The 16,265-nt window shown below is 32.9% G+C and overlaps 3 protein-coding genes and 1 pseudogene across 5 annotated transcripts in view; 2 read left to right on the top strand and 2 right to left on the bottom strand.

Moving 5' to 3' along the window:
* Positions 1–16,265, bottom strand: part of LOC117134085 — a 905,201-nt gene that overhangs the window by 268,670 nt on the left and 620,266 nt on the right. The gene's annotated exons all lie outside the window — the stretch shown is intronic.
* LOC103867550 (histone-lysine N-methyltransferase family member SUVH2-like) lies at positions 34–6,291 on the top strand. The gene is made up of 2 exons (XM_009145629.3): positions 34–3,423; positions 4,284–6,291. Exons 1-2 carry the CDS (start codon positions 3,419–3,421, stop codon positions 6,118–6,120), a joined length of 1,842 nt encoding a protein of 613 aa, XP_009143877.2. The 5' UTR covers positions 34–3,418; the 3' UTR covers positions 6,121–6,291.
* On the bottom strand, positions 9,324–13,006 carry LOC103867549 (annotated as a pseudogene).
* On the top strand, positions 13,256–16,065 carry LOC103867548. Of its 3 annotated transcripts, none has more exons than XM_018658834.2 (8): positions 13,256–13,665; positions 13,917–14,050; positions 14,177–14,281; positions 14,349–14,550; positions 14,639–14,820; positions 14,912–14,947; positions 15,019–15,129; positions 15,240–16,065. In XM_018658834.2, exons 2-7 carry the CDS (start codon positions 13,952–13,954, stop codon positions 15,076–15,078), a joined length of 684 nt encoding a protein of 227 aa, XP_018514350.1. In that variant the 5' UTR covers positions 13,256–13,665; positions 13,917–13,951; the 3' UTR covers positions 15,079–15,129; positions 15,240–16,065. The 3 variants fall into 3 exon arrangements, with proteins under 3 accessions (XP_018514350.1, XP_018514352.1, XP_009143875.1); XM_018658836.2 differs by having other exon boundaries at positions 13,267–13,769; positions 15,023–15,129; XM_009145627.3 differs by having other exon boundaries at positions 13,276–13,769.

Here is a 16,265-nt window from a genome sequence, read left to right as displayed (position 1 = left end):
CTCTCTCTCTCTCTCTCTCTCTCTCTCTCTCTCTCTCTCTCCTTTTGAAGTTTTCTTAGGATGTGACAAGTTTTTTGTGGAACAAGTTCTTGTTCTGTGTAAAATTCAAGGCCATGGATACGTTCATCAAGTTTGATCCAATATTTATTTATCCTACCAGTGGTCTTCAGTCTTATTGTAACACTCTAATATTATGGATTCTGTTACTATTGGATACATGAGAAATTGAGAATGCACATAAATCTAATTATCTCATTTAAATACAATTAAAAGAACCCTAAGCTGCTGCGTATATATTATACATGTCGTCATATCCACGTTTTCAGCGCCTCCCATCCTTTCCATAATCAGATAATTAAATACTACTCTCCATTTTGTATCTATACAATTAAATCAAAACTAGATTTTGACACGCGCTTGAAAAGCGCGGATTTATTTTTCAAATCAAATATTTATTTTTTAAAATCAAATATTTATTTTTTGAAATTAAATAAATTATTTTAAAATAAATTTCTATATAAAGAGTGTACATGTCTGATACGACACCAAAATTTAACTATATTTCATAAATAACCGAGAAGATCATTTTTCTTTATAACCAAAAACTGAAACCGAACCTAAAACCAAATGGGTACCTGAATTTTTGAAATACAGATATATACCCAGAAAAAATAATTAATTTAATTTCTAATTACATTTACTTTGCTACTAAACAATACCAAAATCCGAAATAACCTAACTGAAATCAAACTAATCTTTGTAAATACATGAACGGTTTCAAAATTTCTAGAAACAAAAAACCAAAATACCCTAACAAAAATTGAATATTGAGGACTAATAATGCATCTACATTTAAACGGTGCGAAGAAAGTTTTTTTTTTCAAATTATTTAACTCTTTTTAGTAGGATTACATATGTAGTTTATATACGAATTAAAATATAATCAATGTTTCATATCCAATCCAGATCTATGGTCACGAACCGGAAAACCCGTTAGCTATATATAAATTATAGAATGACTTATTTCATTCATGTAGCATTCTGTCAGATGTTCTACCAACTGATATGTTTCTATAAAAATTGGATTTAATGAAAACTTATTAATTAAAATCAGATAAACCCTAAAAATCCACCACTAACTCATGAACATACACTGGTTATCTCACTAAAAACCCAGAAATTTGATATGTTTTTAAAAGAAAATTAATTAAACTTCTTATATACTTTATATAAGTAAATGCATTGTATTTATGTTATGTATTTTAATATCAATACTATTACGGTCTTAATGTAGATATTTTTTTTTTGTTTAAATGTGTACAATGAGTCTAGGTTTACTAATAAAATTAAATTCGTGATTGCTGGAAAGATTTTCAATAGTCATGTTTTGGTTTTATAATTTATCATTCATATTCTTGTATTGGGATTAATAAGGGACGTGATGGTAAGAAGTGTTTTAATATATTTGAACTAAGAATTATCCGGTGATGGTAAGAAGTGTTTTAATATATTTGAACTAATTAGAATTATCCGGGCTGTATCAAATGATGTTGAGTTTAAATGAGATTATTTAAATTAGATAGACTATAGAACAGTTAGAGAAATATAGGGTAAGACTAAAATATTGTTAGTTAATGATAGGGTGCAACAACCTTAAATAAGTAGATTTTTCAATACTGCTTCCCTTTTAATAGAATAGATCCTTCTTATGATTATACCCCTGACTTTTTCAATTAATTACAAAATTTTCCATTAATTTTTTTAGTGACTTTTCCAATAATAAACCTGATTTTGTTGGTCAAAACAATAAATTAGATTTGTAAGGACAGTGGGCTTGGACCTATTAAAATAAAATAAAATATATGTATGCTTTGCTTTCTGGTTGAATTGATTTTTGCGATCTAACTTGATCATTTTTGTTTGTGATTTTAAAATCAAATAATAGTGCGTCTCATTTTAATTCTTTTCAGAAAATTAAGATATTTGAAAATATTAAATATCGATATTATAATTTTTTCATAATATAAACATTACAGATTATATTTTTTATAAAAACTATAACCTTTTTCTGAATATAGTAACTTTATGTTATTAAAATTATTTGTTATTCTTTGCTATATTATTTATACCTTAAATAAATAGATATGTAAATAAAATAATTTTCTAATATTTCTCCTATTTTATTATATTGGTGATTCACAATATGAAGTTTTTTTTTATTTTACCTCAATTATTTGAAATGATTTAAAACAGAAAGTACCCAGAACCGAAAAATTCGAAATTTTTATATATCCATACCACACAAAATATCAATATATTTAATCACTTTAACCAAAACTCAACTTCATATATAACCAGAATTGTTCATATATTTCTAAACCAAAAACCACAACCAAACTGAAATCGAAAACCAATAAAAGCAAATTAGAATCGAACGAAAACCAAAAATATTTATAACGAAATAAATTAGTTAACAAACAGTTATATCAACAAATTTGTCAACAAATATATTCCTGCGCTTTGAAAGCGCGGGTCAAAATCTAGTATTTTTATAAAGTTGGCATTTTTATATGCTAATTTCTTTTTAAAATACTGTTTACATATTTTCTTATATTAGTTTAATTATTTTATTGATATTTAGTAAGAAATACATGACACATGTTTAATTTAACTACATTTTAAACTTTCAGTAAGAAATCATCTAATGAAACATCAGGACGATTCAAAATATTCGACATGTACCCTTAAAAAAATTACTGTTCGTAAGAAATGAAAAACCAAAACTTGATCACTACATTTTATTTTTTCCTATTAGTCAATAAATTTTAGATACAATGTAACTAATTTTATTTAAATATTTCTTTCCTTAATAATTTTTTTTGTATCAACTATTTTCTATTAAATACTAATTTCCTAATTATGTATTTTTAATTTCTTTATTAAATACTATTAGTTTTTGTGTTTTATATATGAATTTAAATTTCCATTAACGTTTAAAAAATACCCGACATGTGTTTACTTTACTTTGACTACTTATTAAAAGTTTTAGTAAAAAATAGATGTCTCATCTACATATACTTATGAAACGTCGTGAATCTAAGTATATAAATCGTCGAAGTTTTATTTTCTCAGTAAATCACATTTTATTTTTTATATCAACTATTTTTTTATTAAATACTAATTTTCTATTTTTTGTTTTAAATTTCTATAGTAAATACTATTTACATTTTTGTTTTCTTTGTAAATTTAAATACCCATTAATGTTTAAAAATATACACGACGCGTGCTTACTTTATTTTGACTAATTATTAAAAAATTAGTAAAAATTAGATATGCAATATATATATACTTATGAACCGTCGTGAATCTTACTTGAGAAGAAAAAAAAATCAATCGAAGCTTTGCATCTTCTCAAGAAATGAGGTATTCCGTCAACTTTTAATTTTGATTCTCTTTATTTTCATAATCAATTGTGGCTACAAGCTACCACGCATCTTAGGAGGGCTTGTTGGATTGATAGTTTGGTGCGATTTCAATTTTTTTTCCCAAATCTCATCTTATTAGATCTAGTGTTTGTAAAAGTTATCTTAAATCCTTGCTTATTGGACTTATCATTTATTCAAACTCTAGTTGTAGAAGAACTCCAAGTTTTTGAATCCTTATAAATAGAACTGATGTTAAACTGAAGTATTTTTTTCAATATTATGTAAAGAACTCTAGATCTCAAAAAATATTTAAACTTTCAAAGATCTAAAATGTATCCTTTGCAACTGATACAACATGGATGCATATTCAATCATTGAAATGTTTAACATGTCTTAACATTGATACTCATATCCATATGACAAGGTATGTGGTCTCGATATTGGGATTTGTCAAAATAGCTCAAAATAATTAAATTAATAATACCTGAATATTATAAATACAATATAAAATATTTAGATTATGTAAGAAAACTAAAAATTACGAAGAACATTAGAGTTCTTTTGATGGAATTTTATGGATATAAAAACATACATATCTGTTCTTTCTTTTTCTTTTTGACAACTCATATATATGTGTTCTTATAAATAGATTTTTTTCCATTCTTGATATTTTAAAGTATTTTAAAATTTATTATATTATAATTTGGTGATATTTTAAATTATTTCTAGACTTTTATACTTTTTTATAATCCAAATTATCTCAAAATCTGAATATATTATTAAATCCTTAGAAGAATCGTAACCTCCTTCTTCTGGTTGTAACATCTGGATGTTGTCATTGTAATCTCTGCCTAACAGGAACCACAACTACAACTCCTTGAACAACGTGAACGCACCTGGAAATGATGCATGGTCTGATTCGGATCGTGGCTCAAGTTCTTTCCGGACGCGAAGCCCAGGTGCTGTTCTGCCTCTCTCCGCTTCATTTGGGAGAATGACTACTCTAGTCCCGTTCCCCGACCTTAATCTCATGCCGGATTCCCCACCCCCCGAAACCTCCTCCAACACAAGAATCACCGCCGTACGGTCATTGGCTCCGACACTAGGTGTTGAGAGAAACTCCCTCGCGATCTTCCCCGTACCGGGTCACGAAAACCACCATGCTCGGGTGGTTCAAACACTCCACCAAGACAACCAGGAACTTGCCCGGTATGTCTTCAAACGGACTCGAATGATCTACGACTCTCTCCTGCTTCAGCTCACTGTGGAGTACGGACCTAATCCCAAGCCAGCCGTCAATGTCAGGGCTTCGAAACTGATGGAAGAACGTGGGTTGTGGCTGAACAAGGGCCAACACTTGGTAGGTCCAGTCCCCGGGGTTGAGATCGGGGACATATTCTTTTACCGCAAGGAGCTTTGCATGTACGGCTTACACCGCCATTCACAAGCCGGGATTGAATACACAAAGGCTAGGCTAAGCTCCTTTGGCGTGCCTATAGCAACCAGCATCATCGCATCGGGTGGCTACGAGGACAATGAGGACAGAGGAGATGTACTGGTTTATTCGGGCCAGGGTGGTCGGGACAAATCCGGGCAGCAACGTCAGCACCAGAAGCTAGTACGTGGGAATCTTGCTATGGTACAAAGCATGCAACTCGGTGTCCCGGTACGCGTCATTCGCGGGTTTCACTACAAAAACGAAGTCAGCTCGAATGTGTTCATCTACGACGGCCTGTACAGGATCGTAAAGTCCAGCCGTGTTAGAAAGTCAGGGTTTGATATCTTCAAGTTTACACTTGTTAGAATCCAAGGACAGCCCGAGATGGGCAGTGCAAGACTGATGCGTGCGCTAACACTTAGAAACACACCATTGGCTTGGATGCCTGCTGGGTATATAAGCTTTAACCTTTATGGTAAAAACGAGGGTGTCCCGGTGTATCTGTATAACGACATTGACTATGACCGCTCACCGCTGAACTATGGCTACATCTCGCAATCTGACATTAGTAGTGTGATTCTTGCTCAAGGAGGGAACAACGGTGGATGCGATTGTAACCTCTCATGCACTGATGATTGTATATGCGTGAGGAAGAATGGTGGTGAGCTTCCTTACAGCCCTTATGGATCTTTGTTGAGAGGGAAACACGTTATTTTCGAATGCGGGGTTACTTGCAAGTGCACTTCTGGTTGCACGAACCGTGTCGCGCAAAGGGGGTTGATGAAGAAGATGGAAGTTTTCCGAACCAGGGAAGCTGGTTGGGGTGTTAGGTCGCTGGATTTGATTCACGCGGGCGAGTTTATCTGTGAGTATGCTGGTACTGTGGTCACAAAAGAGCTAGGGGAGATTATGTCGATGAACGGGGATGGTCTGGTCTATCCGGGACGGTTTGCTGCAAACTGGAAGTTGTGGGGTGATTTATCTGATGTTTACCCGGGTAATGTCCCGCCGAGTTATCCTACTATTCCGCCAGTTGATTATGCAATTGACGTGTCGAGGGTGAGAAGCGTGGCTGCTTTCATTCGTCACAGCAGAGAACCAAATGTGATGGCTCAGTTTGTGTTCCATGACCATAACAACTTGAAGTTTCCTCGCGTCATGCTTTTTGCACTGGAGAACATCTCACCGTTAACCGAGCTAAGCCTGGACTATGTGGTGGTCGATGAAGTGGACGAGAGACTCGCCATCCGTGGCTGAGTAGTTTCCAAAGCTTGTTTCTGTATTTTTCTTTTCTTTTTTTTTTTGTTGTGTCTTACAAACTTTTGAATTTGTTTCTCCAGATTTTCCTTTATCTTTCTGCAAGTTAATGTGTCATATTATTTTTTGTATTATCTCATCTGATCTGATATTTTTGAGAGTATTATTATTTTCTGAGGCGTATGAAAAGTCATAAGAGTATGATTTCACTTTCATGACCAAGACATTAAGTAGACATACTGTCCTTATATCAAGTCAACTTTAGAGTGATTAAGATTCTAAACATTACTGATTTTGGTTGATTTGAGGAAAGTGAAACCCTTCTCCACTAGCTTTTCCACTACACATTATTGTTCATAGAGTGTCTGTTTAATACTCTGAATCAATCAGAGCATTTTATAAGCATAAAACCTCTATCGAAAACTTTCCGCCTTAAGCCAAGTCTCATCAAAAGCTTCCTCTGATTTTGCCTCTCATATCATCTGTTTCTTGGCCGCAAAACAAAGACATTTATCTGGACAGATTAGTGTACTCTATCTTTGTTTGATTGTTCAAGTGAACTAAATGTGTTTCTCTTCTGGTTCTGCCAATTCAAAGAGTTTCCGTATGTCAGAATTTAGGCAAATACTACATTTGGTTCATTTAACTCGTGGAAGAAAATCACTGTGGAACAACTGATGAGCTTCACTCACTTTCATCGGTAAAAAGTCTAACTCACATTCATAGTCTACAATTCACTAAAAGTTTCGAAGTGGAACATTCTAATACACTCACAATTAAATATCTGAACTGTGAAATTTACGGGATTGGACATCCATGGATAGACTAGACTACAAGGCTACAATCAATATTTTCAAATTTTGACTGGAGGAGTTGCGGTGGAAATATCTGGCAAATAAGGTTGAATGAGTCAAATTTTAATGTTATGTAATATTTATTTTATTTTATTTTATTTTGGTGTACTTAAGTTATTCTAAATTAAATTTAGTATATGTATTTATGAAAAAATAACTATAATAACCAAAAAGAAAATAAATGAAAGTTTTAAGGTTGTGAATAGTGAATTATAGTTTGGAGATGCTCTTAGAGTCAATAGTCAAAGTCTGTATACCAAAACTAATTTTGCAATTAAAAATATTTTATTCTATAAATAGAGAAATTAAAAGGTTTGTTTCCACTTTTTGTACAGATTATCATTTCTCTACTTTTAGAATCAAATATAAAATGATATTGACAATTTTTTTATTCTAAAATGTGTTTAGAGATAAAATAAAGATAGAGTGAAAATACTATCATAACATTATAATTGGCGAGAGACCCATGGATATCATATCTCACTACTATATTTATTTTATTTTTCATAAAAGCTAATTGTTTTTTTTTTTAGTTTTAAGCTAAGAAAAAATGTAAATCATTGATAGAAAGTCATGTGTCATTTGAATTTTTCCGGAAAAATAAATAAACTCTCATGCCTTATATATTAAAAGAGAAGCATTATAACATTTTTTTGTAGCCACGTGTCATCACCACAACCATTTTTATATTCTTTAGAAAAATATGTTGATTCATAAAAATATATAATAAACTTTTTATTAAACTAATCATAAATTGATTATTAATGTTTTTCACTGTTTCTTTAAATAAAAATAATGAAATTACCAAATATGCCTAAAGTATATATGACAATTAATGATTTTGAATAATGAAGATTTGATAAAAATTAGTTTATTTTCTATCATTTTTAAAATTTTAACATATTAAAACAAATTAAACAACCACATTAACTATATAGTATTAATTTAAATTTTTCTGTATATGTTATATTTTAAATTTTTAAAACGAATATAAATGACTAAAGTTGTCAAAAATATCACAATGAATTTTTCATGGTTGAAATTTTTTGTTATAACAAAATATAAATGATTACAAAAATATATAATAAGAAGTCTCATTTAATAAACTTTAATATATTAATATTGTTTAAAATAAATTATGTACCATATAAAAATACATATGTATTTTAATTTCAAACTTTGCTTTGATTTTTCGTTTCATTAAAATTTTGAACAAATATTGACAACTTAATATTTAGTTTTAAAACTTTTCATAATGTTTTTAAAATTATAAATGACTAAAACTATTAAACATCCCACAAAAAAAATTTGTTATCGGTGATTCAAAAATTTTGTTACAGAAAATACAAATGATCAAAAAACAATATGAGTATAAGATATTATTTAACAGATTTCAATATTAAAAATGTACTATATATCTATTTTAATATCATTAAAACTTAATTTTATATCATATAAAATAGAAAAAAATATTTGTTTGAATCAATAAAATTTATTTATGAGTTTGCACCAATTTTATCATATACGTAATATTTACTGAGTTTTTAATCATCAATATATATGTATTATTTAATAATATGTAAAAGAACATATAATACGTAAAACTAATTTATATAATATTTATTCCACGCAAAATGCGGATCTTAACCTAGTTTAGATATTATTCTCATCCCATCCTCTCGGACAGACCCACTTTAAGAAGATGTATGGCACGTGCCACATACTGATTATATAACTTTCTTTTAATCTTAAAATCAGAAGAAAAAAAAAATATCTAGCCCTTTTGGTTTAAGTGGCTTCATGTGCCCCATATGATTCCAAGTTCGAAACCCCTTAAAACCGTCCTACTCTCTTTTTAACAGTCTTTCTGTTTTCTTTTCTTTTTGTTTTCTTAATTTTCTACACACTTTTGTTATCATTTCATACGATAATTTCCCTCTTTTTTTTCCTTTGTTTTTGCGACATAAAACTATTCTTTTTTTCTTTACAAACTTTTTTTCTTTTGAATACTAAATTTTTCATAATAAAAACTATAATTTATTTTAATATCACTCTAACAATTATTACTATTATTTTAAAATTTTCAATACTTAGATTAATAAAACTAAAAGGAATAAAGGTTGTAACTATGAAAATTAATTATCATAAATATGAGAATTATTATTTATTTGTATGGTTTATTTAAAAATAAGATGTAACACTTTAGTGACTAATGTAAATTAAAAAAAAACGAAATAATAAAATCCAATTCACTCAATTATTTAATATTTTAATTATATTTTTTATATTGTGCCACATATTATATTATTTTCTAGATCAGCTCCCGTTCATCCTCTCTTATTTATTTTGATTATTTTTATTTGTTTAATGTTGAATGACTCATTACAAAGTTCTGACGAGTTTCTTAGAATTCTCTAAACGAGATTCTGAAAAGCTTTTTAGAAAGTCCCTAAATAAGATACAATATTTGTTTTTCTCCCCATTTCACTATTTTTATCTTTCTATTGCTTTAGATATTGGTTGTTACTGTGGATGACACTGCTCTTAAGAGCTCCTCAATATATATGGATGTTCTAAGATATTTTCAATGATTATTAAGTGAACTGAAGTTTGTTTTTCTTCTGGTTCTGCGAATTTGAAAGGATCTTTTTGTAAATTCAAAGTTAAGGAGATTTTTTTTACTGAGCCAACCAGATTGTCATTGTATTTGGTAAAGAGTCTCGTCTTTGTTTTTCTTTCATAGGCAATAATATTCATATTCGGTTAAGAACACCAAACTCAAGTCTGTAGCAACTTGGACTGATATAATACTTTAGGTATGTTTGAAGTCTTTATTGATACTTGGTGCTTCATTACACACACATGAACTACTTTGACAAACGTTTAAATATAAAATGCAAAACATAAACAAAATCTAACGGGTGTTCTGAGTATGTTTGTACCAATTATCTTGACAAGCCACTCTGGTTTGTATGAAGCAACGACTTGACCTATCACAAATCCTAACAACACTCCAGGAGCATATCCTATAGCCACTCCTTTCCAGTTTAAACCCACTCCTTCTTCTTCTTCTTCTTCTTCTTCTTGATTTGGGTGTTGCATCGGTGGCACACTTGGGTGGAAGCAACTCTCCTGTAGAGGAAGACCACAGAGACCTGCATTCCCTTCAAATGATGATTCAGCTTGCCCGTTAAATTGTGTTCCTTGTGGTATTTCACCTTTGAGTTGGTTATAAGACACATCTATGAACGCCAAAAACGAGAGACTCCCGAGTCCATTAGGAATAGTCCTGTGAGTTGGTTTCTTGAAAGGTCGAGTGACTCGAGCTTGGAAACATTTGACAAAGACATAGGAATGTGTCCTGTGAAGGCGTTGTTGGATAAGTTGAGTGCAATAAGTGTCTTCAAGAGACCAACAGATTCAGGAATCTGTCCTTCAAGTTTGTTTCCAGAAAAGTCAATGGTTGTGTAGGAAGTAAGGGCCATCTGTTGCTCCATGTCTAGACCTTTGTATCGCAAGTCTATCGTGTCTTCATCAGCAAAGTCACCATTCTCGTAGTCTGTCATATACATCCTCCCAAATATATTCGTCTTGAGTGATGGTGCTTTCCAGTTCACAAAGTAGTTTGCTGGCAAGTTTCCAGTGAAGTTGTTATCCGATACCTCAAGTATTCGTAGCTGAGGAAACCCTAAGGGAGCTTGATCAGGAGGAGAGATATGACCAAAAAATCTATTTGAACTGAGAGTAAGGACTTGCAAATCTCGTGAAGAGAAAGGAAACGTGTCTTCGATTCTGTTGTTGTCAACACTTATGAACTTGATAAAGGAGCAATTTAGAAGAGATCTTGGAAGCTTCCCCGTTAGTTGGTTGTAGCCAACATCAAGTGTGCGCAACGTGGCACCCACTGAGAACATGTCCGGAAGGCTTCCTTCCAAGTTGTTTTTCCGAAGTTTCACTACCCGAAGGTTGCTTAGACACTGAGGAATTGCACCGGTGACGTTGTTGTAGGCTAGATCAAGAACCTCAAGAGAGGAGCTTCGGCTGCATATTGAAAGAGGTATGTTTCCTGTGAAATGATTGTACCGTGCTCCCAAAATTTTGATAGAGAGTGGTAGAATTGGCATTGCTCCTTCAAAACAGTTCAAGGACAAGTCTAATATGTTCACTGATGAATTTACTAACACTTCCGCTGAACCTTCAAATCCATCGAAAAGATTGTTAGCAAGCTTCACGAAGCTGAGACGAGGAAGATTCCATAACCATTCAGGGACCTTCCCTTTGATTCTATTCTTGGAAATGTCTAATACTTCCAAGTCTTGGAGAGAATTTAATAATTCTGGGAACCGTCCGATGTTGCAGTCTTTCAATACTAAGTATCTTAGGGACAGTGGGATGTTTGAATCTGAACTTAAACTAGCTGGTGATATACTATTACCGGAAAGATCAAGCTTCAACAAAGATTTGAGAGACGAGAAGATTCTAAAGTCAATTGGGTAGCTTATGTTTAGGAAAGAAAGGTCGATATCTATGAGGGTGGTAAGCTTTGAGACAGTGTCAAGGATCTGACCTTCAAATTGGTTATACCCAAGGAGCAGATGCTCTAGCCTAGAAGAAGACAAAGAGTAGTTTGAAACTTCAATGGGGCCGGTGAAATGGTTTCCACGTAGATCAAGATATGACATGAAAGGCATATTATCGACAAGGCCTAACACTGAGAGATTGGTTAGGTTCTGTAGAGGTAGGATACTACCAGTGAGCCTGTTATCATCAAGACCTAGAATGGAAAGTTGGGTGAGGTTACTAATGGACGAAGGTATTTGGCCATGGAAGTCATTAGAGGCAAGAAACAAGATCTCTAATCTATTTAGTTTTTCGAATCCGGAAAAGAATGAAGAAGAGGAGGTGGTGAAGTAGTTGTAAGCAAGACTAAGGCCACGGAGATATGCAACCCAAAGAGGCTGTTGTTGGGATCCAAAGCTCCTGAGAACTCATTATCGGAAAGGCTTAGTCGAGTTAGCTTGCTTCGATTGCCTAGAGGCTGTGAAAAATCACCAGTGAGCTCGTTCCAGGATAGGTCTAAAAGGGAAAGTTGGCTTAGGTTACTAAATGAGGAAGGAACTTGACCTACGAAACCATTAGAGGAAAGAAACAAAACCTCTAGTCTGTTGAGATTGCCGAAACCGGAAGGGAGTGGAGAGGAAGTGAAGTCTTTGTTAGAGAGGTTGAGGTAACGGAGATGTTGCAACCGGAAGAGGCTACTGTTAGGCTTCAGAGTTCCACGGAGACAGCCACTTGGGAGGTGTAATTTCTTGACCGCACCCGTAACGTTGTTGCACCAAACACCACTAACATAGTCGTTGTGGTTGCAACCACGGGAATCAAACTCCTCCTTGAATTGCACGAGGGCTTCAATCTGATCGGGACGACAAGCAGAAAAACCAGTAACAAGAAGAGCATCTATAGTTAAGAAGTTTGTTTCAAAGACAAACAGAGTAAGAGTGCTGAGAGTAAACAAAGACGCGAATGCGACATGGTTGTCTTGGAGTAAGAATAATATTGTTTTAAGCAAAGAGACACATAACATGGGTTCACCGCAGACTTCAAACTTATAACAAAAGAGTCTTCTCCAAGTCTTCTTCAAGTCTTCGTAGTGAGAACTGGAGAAAATTTTGAGCCAATCAGTCTCATATCACTAACGTATTATGTAAAGATAGACAGCAGCACTAAGTTGACAAAAAAAAAAAAAAAAAAAAGACAGCAGCACTAATCACGCTTAATTGGTCCAAGTATATTCGACAAATCTCAAAGCTACCGACGTGGCAAAGTGAGGAGCTGGACAGTTTGACACATTCTTTTGGATCTGGACTTGGGCCGAATTAAATTCTAGAAATTTATTGTTATTCCCGTTTAGAAATGACGTCGCACGGATTCGATGTCTGAATACCGATAAACCGAGAACGAAGAACCAAAGCGGAAACAAACCAAAATTCCGGAATCAAAAACAAAAAACGACATTCACAAATATCTCAATAGTACTAATATATTTTAAATTAAAAAAAAAAAACCAAATTAAAATCGAATCGCAAACCAAATAGGTAATCTATAATAATAAAACAGGGTTTTCTCTCACCTCCTGCTTCTACGTCAGCAAGAACATAGGGGCATTTTTTGCCACCTGTACTTCTCAGAAACATTGTTTTTCATTACACGGTTAATCGATTCTACATTTTGGGCTTCACTTATTTAATGGGCTTTACCAATGATTTGTCCTAATTCCTATTACTTTTGTCGTATGATATTCCACCGCCTTCCCATGACCACCGTCCGCTTCTCCTCGACATTCAATCTATGTAATTAAGATCTTTCAATCCAGCCATCCAATTACTTGATATTTAACTCACAATAATCATCGCCAGTTTCGTCTTCTTCTCTGAAACGCCATCACTTACCAATATGAATCACATGTACAAACAGAGTAAAAGAGAGAAACATAGAGAGAGAGATAGATAGATAGAGAGAGAGAGAGAGAGAGAATGGAGTTTACTAAGATAGAGATGGGGGTGTGACTTCTTCAACTGCGGTGAAGGTGGCGCTCTTCCGCCGAATCAGTTAACTTACAAGACAACGCGGATCATCTTTTTCTCAAGCGCCAAGGAACCAAAATTGTCGCCATGTACATCATGTATCCTAGGTATCTCACAAACCTTCTATATTCGCAAGGGAATGCTGCTGATACCGGTCCGATGTTGGAGCTCCAATCGAGCTTACTGTTCAGCTTTGTGTCAATTTGATAGGGTTAGTTCTTTTTTTCTTTCTGGTGTGTAATCACTTACTGATACTGAAGCTAGATTTAAATTCCCATATCATATTTCAAGTTTTAAGTTTTAACTCAAAATTTTCTATCCGAAAAAATCTTTGATTATGTTGTCCTTTTTATGGCAGGAGAAACACTTCACTCATTGATTATTGCCAAAGCAATGACAGACATAAAATACATCCAGATCGACGTTGGCAAGACATTTAAGGAACAAGTCCTTCGTTGGTTTACTCTTCACAACATTCCTCAAGCTGATTCTGTAAGTTGTGATGAAGTTCTGTTTTTTCACTACATTCTGCATGTTTGTTGTCTTCAGATATGTATGAACGAATCTTAGATGAACCAAATTCTAAATCATCATTGGTTTACTCTTCATACCCTGCAGATGATTTTGACTGATGAACATGCTGGTGATGTACTTGGCTTGGATTATATTTGTTCTGTACAGCCATTCAGTCCTACTGATGATATAGATTTTACTCCAATCTTCGTAAGCCAATTTTCTATGGACACATAAATATGTAACAATAGTATCTCCGCAATCTTCAGAAATTCAGCTTGAACTTTTAGATATTGAAGCTGCAATGATCACATGCTTTTCTGAAAACAACCTTGCTGCGAAGTTCCCGTATCTGGTCCAGAAGAAACTTAAAGAAGGCCAAGATGTTAGGCGAGCGAACACAGCTGGATTGGAATGTAATCAAAGAAGATTGCAAGAAGCCATTTGTAGCTTCATACTTATCATTCACGGCACTTCCAGTAAGTTTCTCAAAGCCTCTGTAGAAAGAGTGAATCATACCTCGCTGCTTGATCTATGTGGAGACTCAAATCTTATTTATGTTTTAAGTGATGCATGGAGAATACAACGTCTATCTTGGCTTCTTTTTTTGGAGAAAATCCAGAGTGGCTTATATCTCCGATGTATCACGTTCTTCATCAAGCACTAAGTATGGTAAGTGTAACAAAGTGCTTAGTGTGTGTTACTGGTGGTCACAATTGGATCTCCTTATCTTGGATTCAATATATAAGGTAATATATGCATCCTTTTGCAGTGAAGTTTGATTTTTTACGTTTACTTTATGCTTATGCTTTCACATTCTCTCTTTTATACTGACTGCAGAAAGAATCCCACAACACTTATTTATGTTTCCTGCAGGTTAGCTTACTTTGAAGGTGTGTTATTTAAAAAAAAAAGGTTTATGTCTTGCTTACTTTTGTTTTCTGTAGACAGTAGAGACAACCAAAAGACTTGAACACGAAAAGGGCTCTTTTAATTGGAATGACTAGCGAGTTTGATCACCCCAAGGACAAAGAATTTCTTGAAGAACGGTCTAAAAGGTAAAAAACTGTTGACAACAACACTCAATTACATTATTTATCCGAAAAAACCCTACATAAAAAGAGAAGAGTAAATCTTATTTTTTTGTTGCAATGTTTGGTTTTGGTAGGAAGGGAAAGGATTTCAGTAAAGCTTGCGATGGCTCAAGAATCTCGATTGATTTATGAATAGGCAAGAAAATATCATTGGGCATTTCTTATTTAGAAACTAAGAGTATTACATTTGTGGTTTCACGTCTGGTTCAATAAATCTCTTTACGTTGAATATCATAAGTAATAAGATGAGGATGCTTGTGTGGGCCTTCTTGTCTTAAAAAACAAAGGGAGCTAGAGACAGAAATGCGAAACGGATGTCCTGAAGATACACTAAAAGTTATTTTCGTTGCTTTTAAATTTTAACTCTGTCTAAAGTTGAGATTATTGTGTCATGTCAAGTTATTTAAACCTTTGCTTTTTTAAAAAAAAAAACTTTCTTTCAAATTATATATGCTAAAACAATAATAAAATAAAGATAAAGCAGTTTATCTTAAAACTATTTAATGCTTGAAATTTTGATTAGTTCACTATTAATTAAATTATTCTAAATTATATTTGTAATTCTTAATTAGCAGAAAGCTTACCAAATATTTTACTTTTTAAAAAGTTCAAAATTCAGAACACCTGATCACACAAATAAAGATTTTGAGGCCGTAAACCTTTGTTTGAAAATTTAATAGTCCAGCATACAAAATTCCACTATAATCTTACTAAATAAAACCGACTGAAAAATGATCATTGTTCCATTCAGTAAACACAAGATGTTCCAAATTTTTAACAGCTAATGTTCGTAACACATATATAGCATAGCCTGACAAATACAGCCTGTAGTTTTCATAAGCTTTTAACAACAACAAAATTATATATTTCAGCTAAAATGAAAAATAACCAAACAAAAAAAGCTCAGTTATATGAAGAATTAAATTATTTAACCAAATAAAAACAAGAACCAAACAAGTAAAATTTTTTCCCATAAGCTTCTTAAAAACTTTCATAAACCAAAACCCACATAGAATATCACCCTACTAAACATTCCAACTCCACTTGAAGATAAAAACACATTCAAACTATAAATTATTAGGAAATTTGCCCCTATAACT

The sequence above is a fragment of the Brassica rapa genome, chromosome A05, assembly GCF_000309985.2.
Source record: "Brassica rapa cultivar Chiifu-401-42 chromosome A05, CAAS_Brap_v3.01, whole genome shotgun sequence".
Classification (NCBI taxonomy): Eukaryota; Viridiplantae; Streptophyta; class Magnoliopsida; order Brassicales; family Brassicaceae; genus Brassica; species Brassica rapa.
Note: the sequence above shows the minus strand (reverse complement) of the source record. Positions and strands in the feature narration are given on the sequence as shown.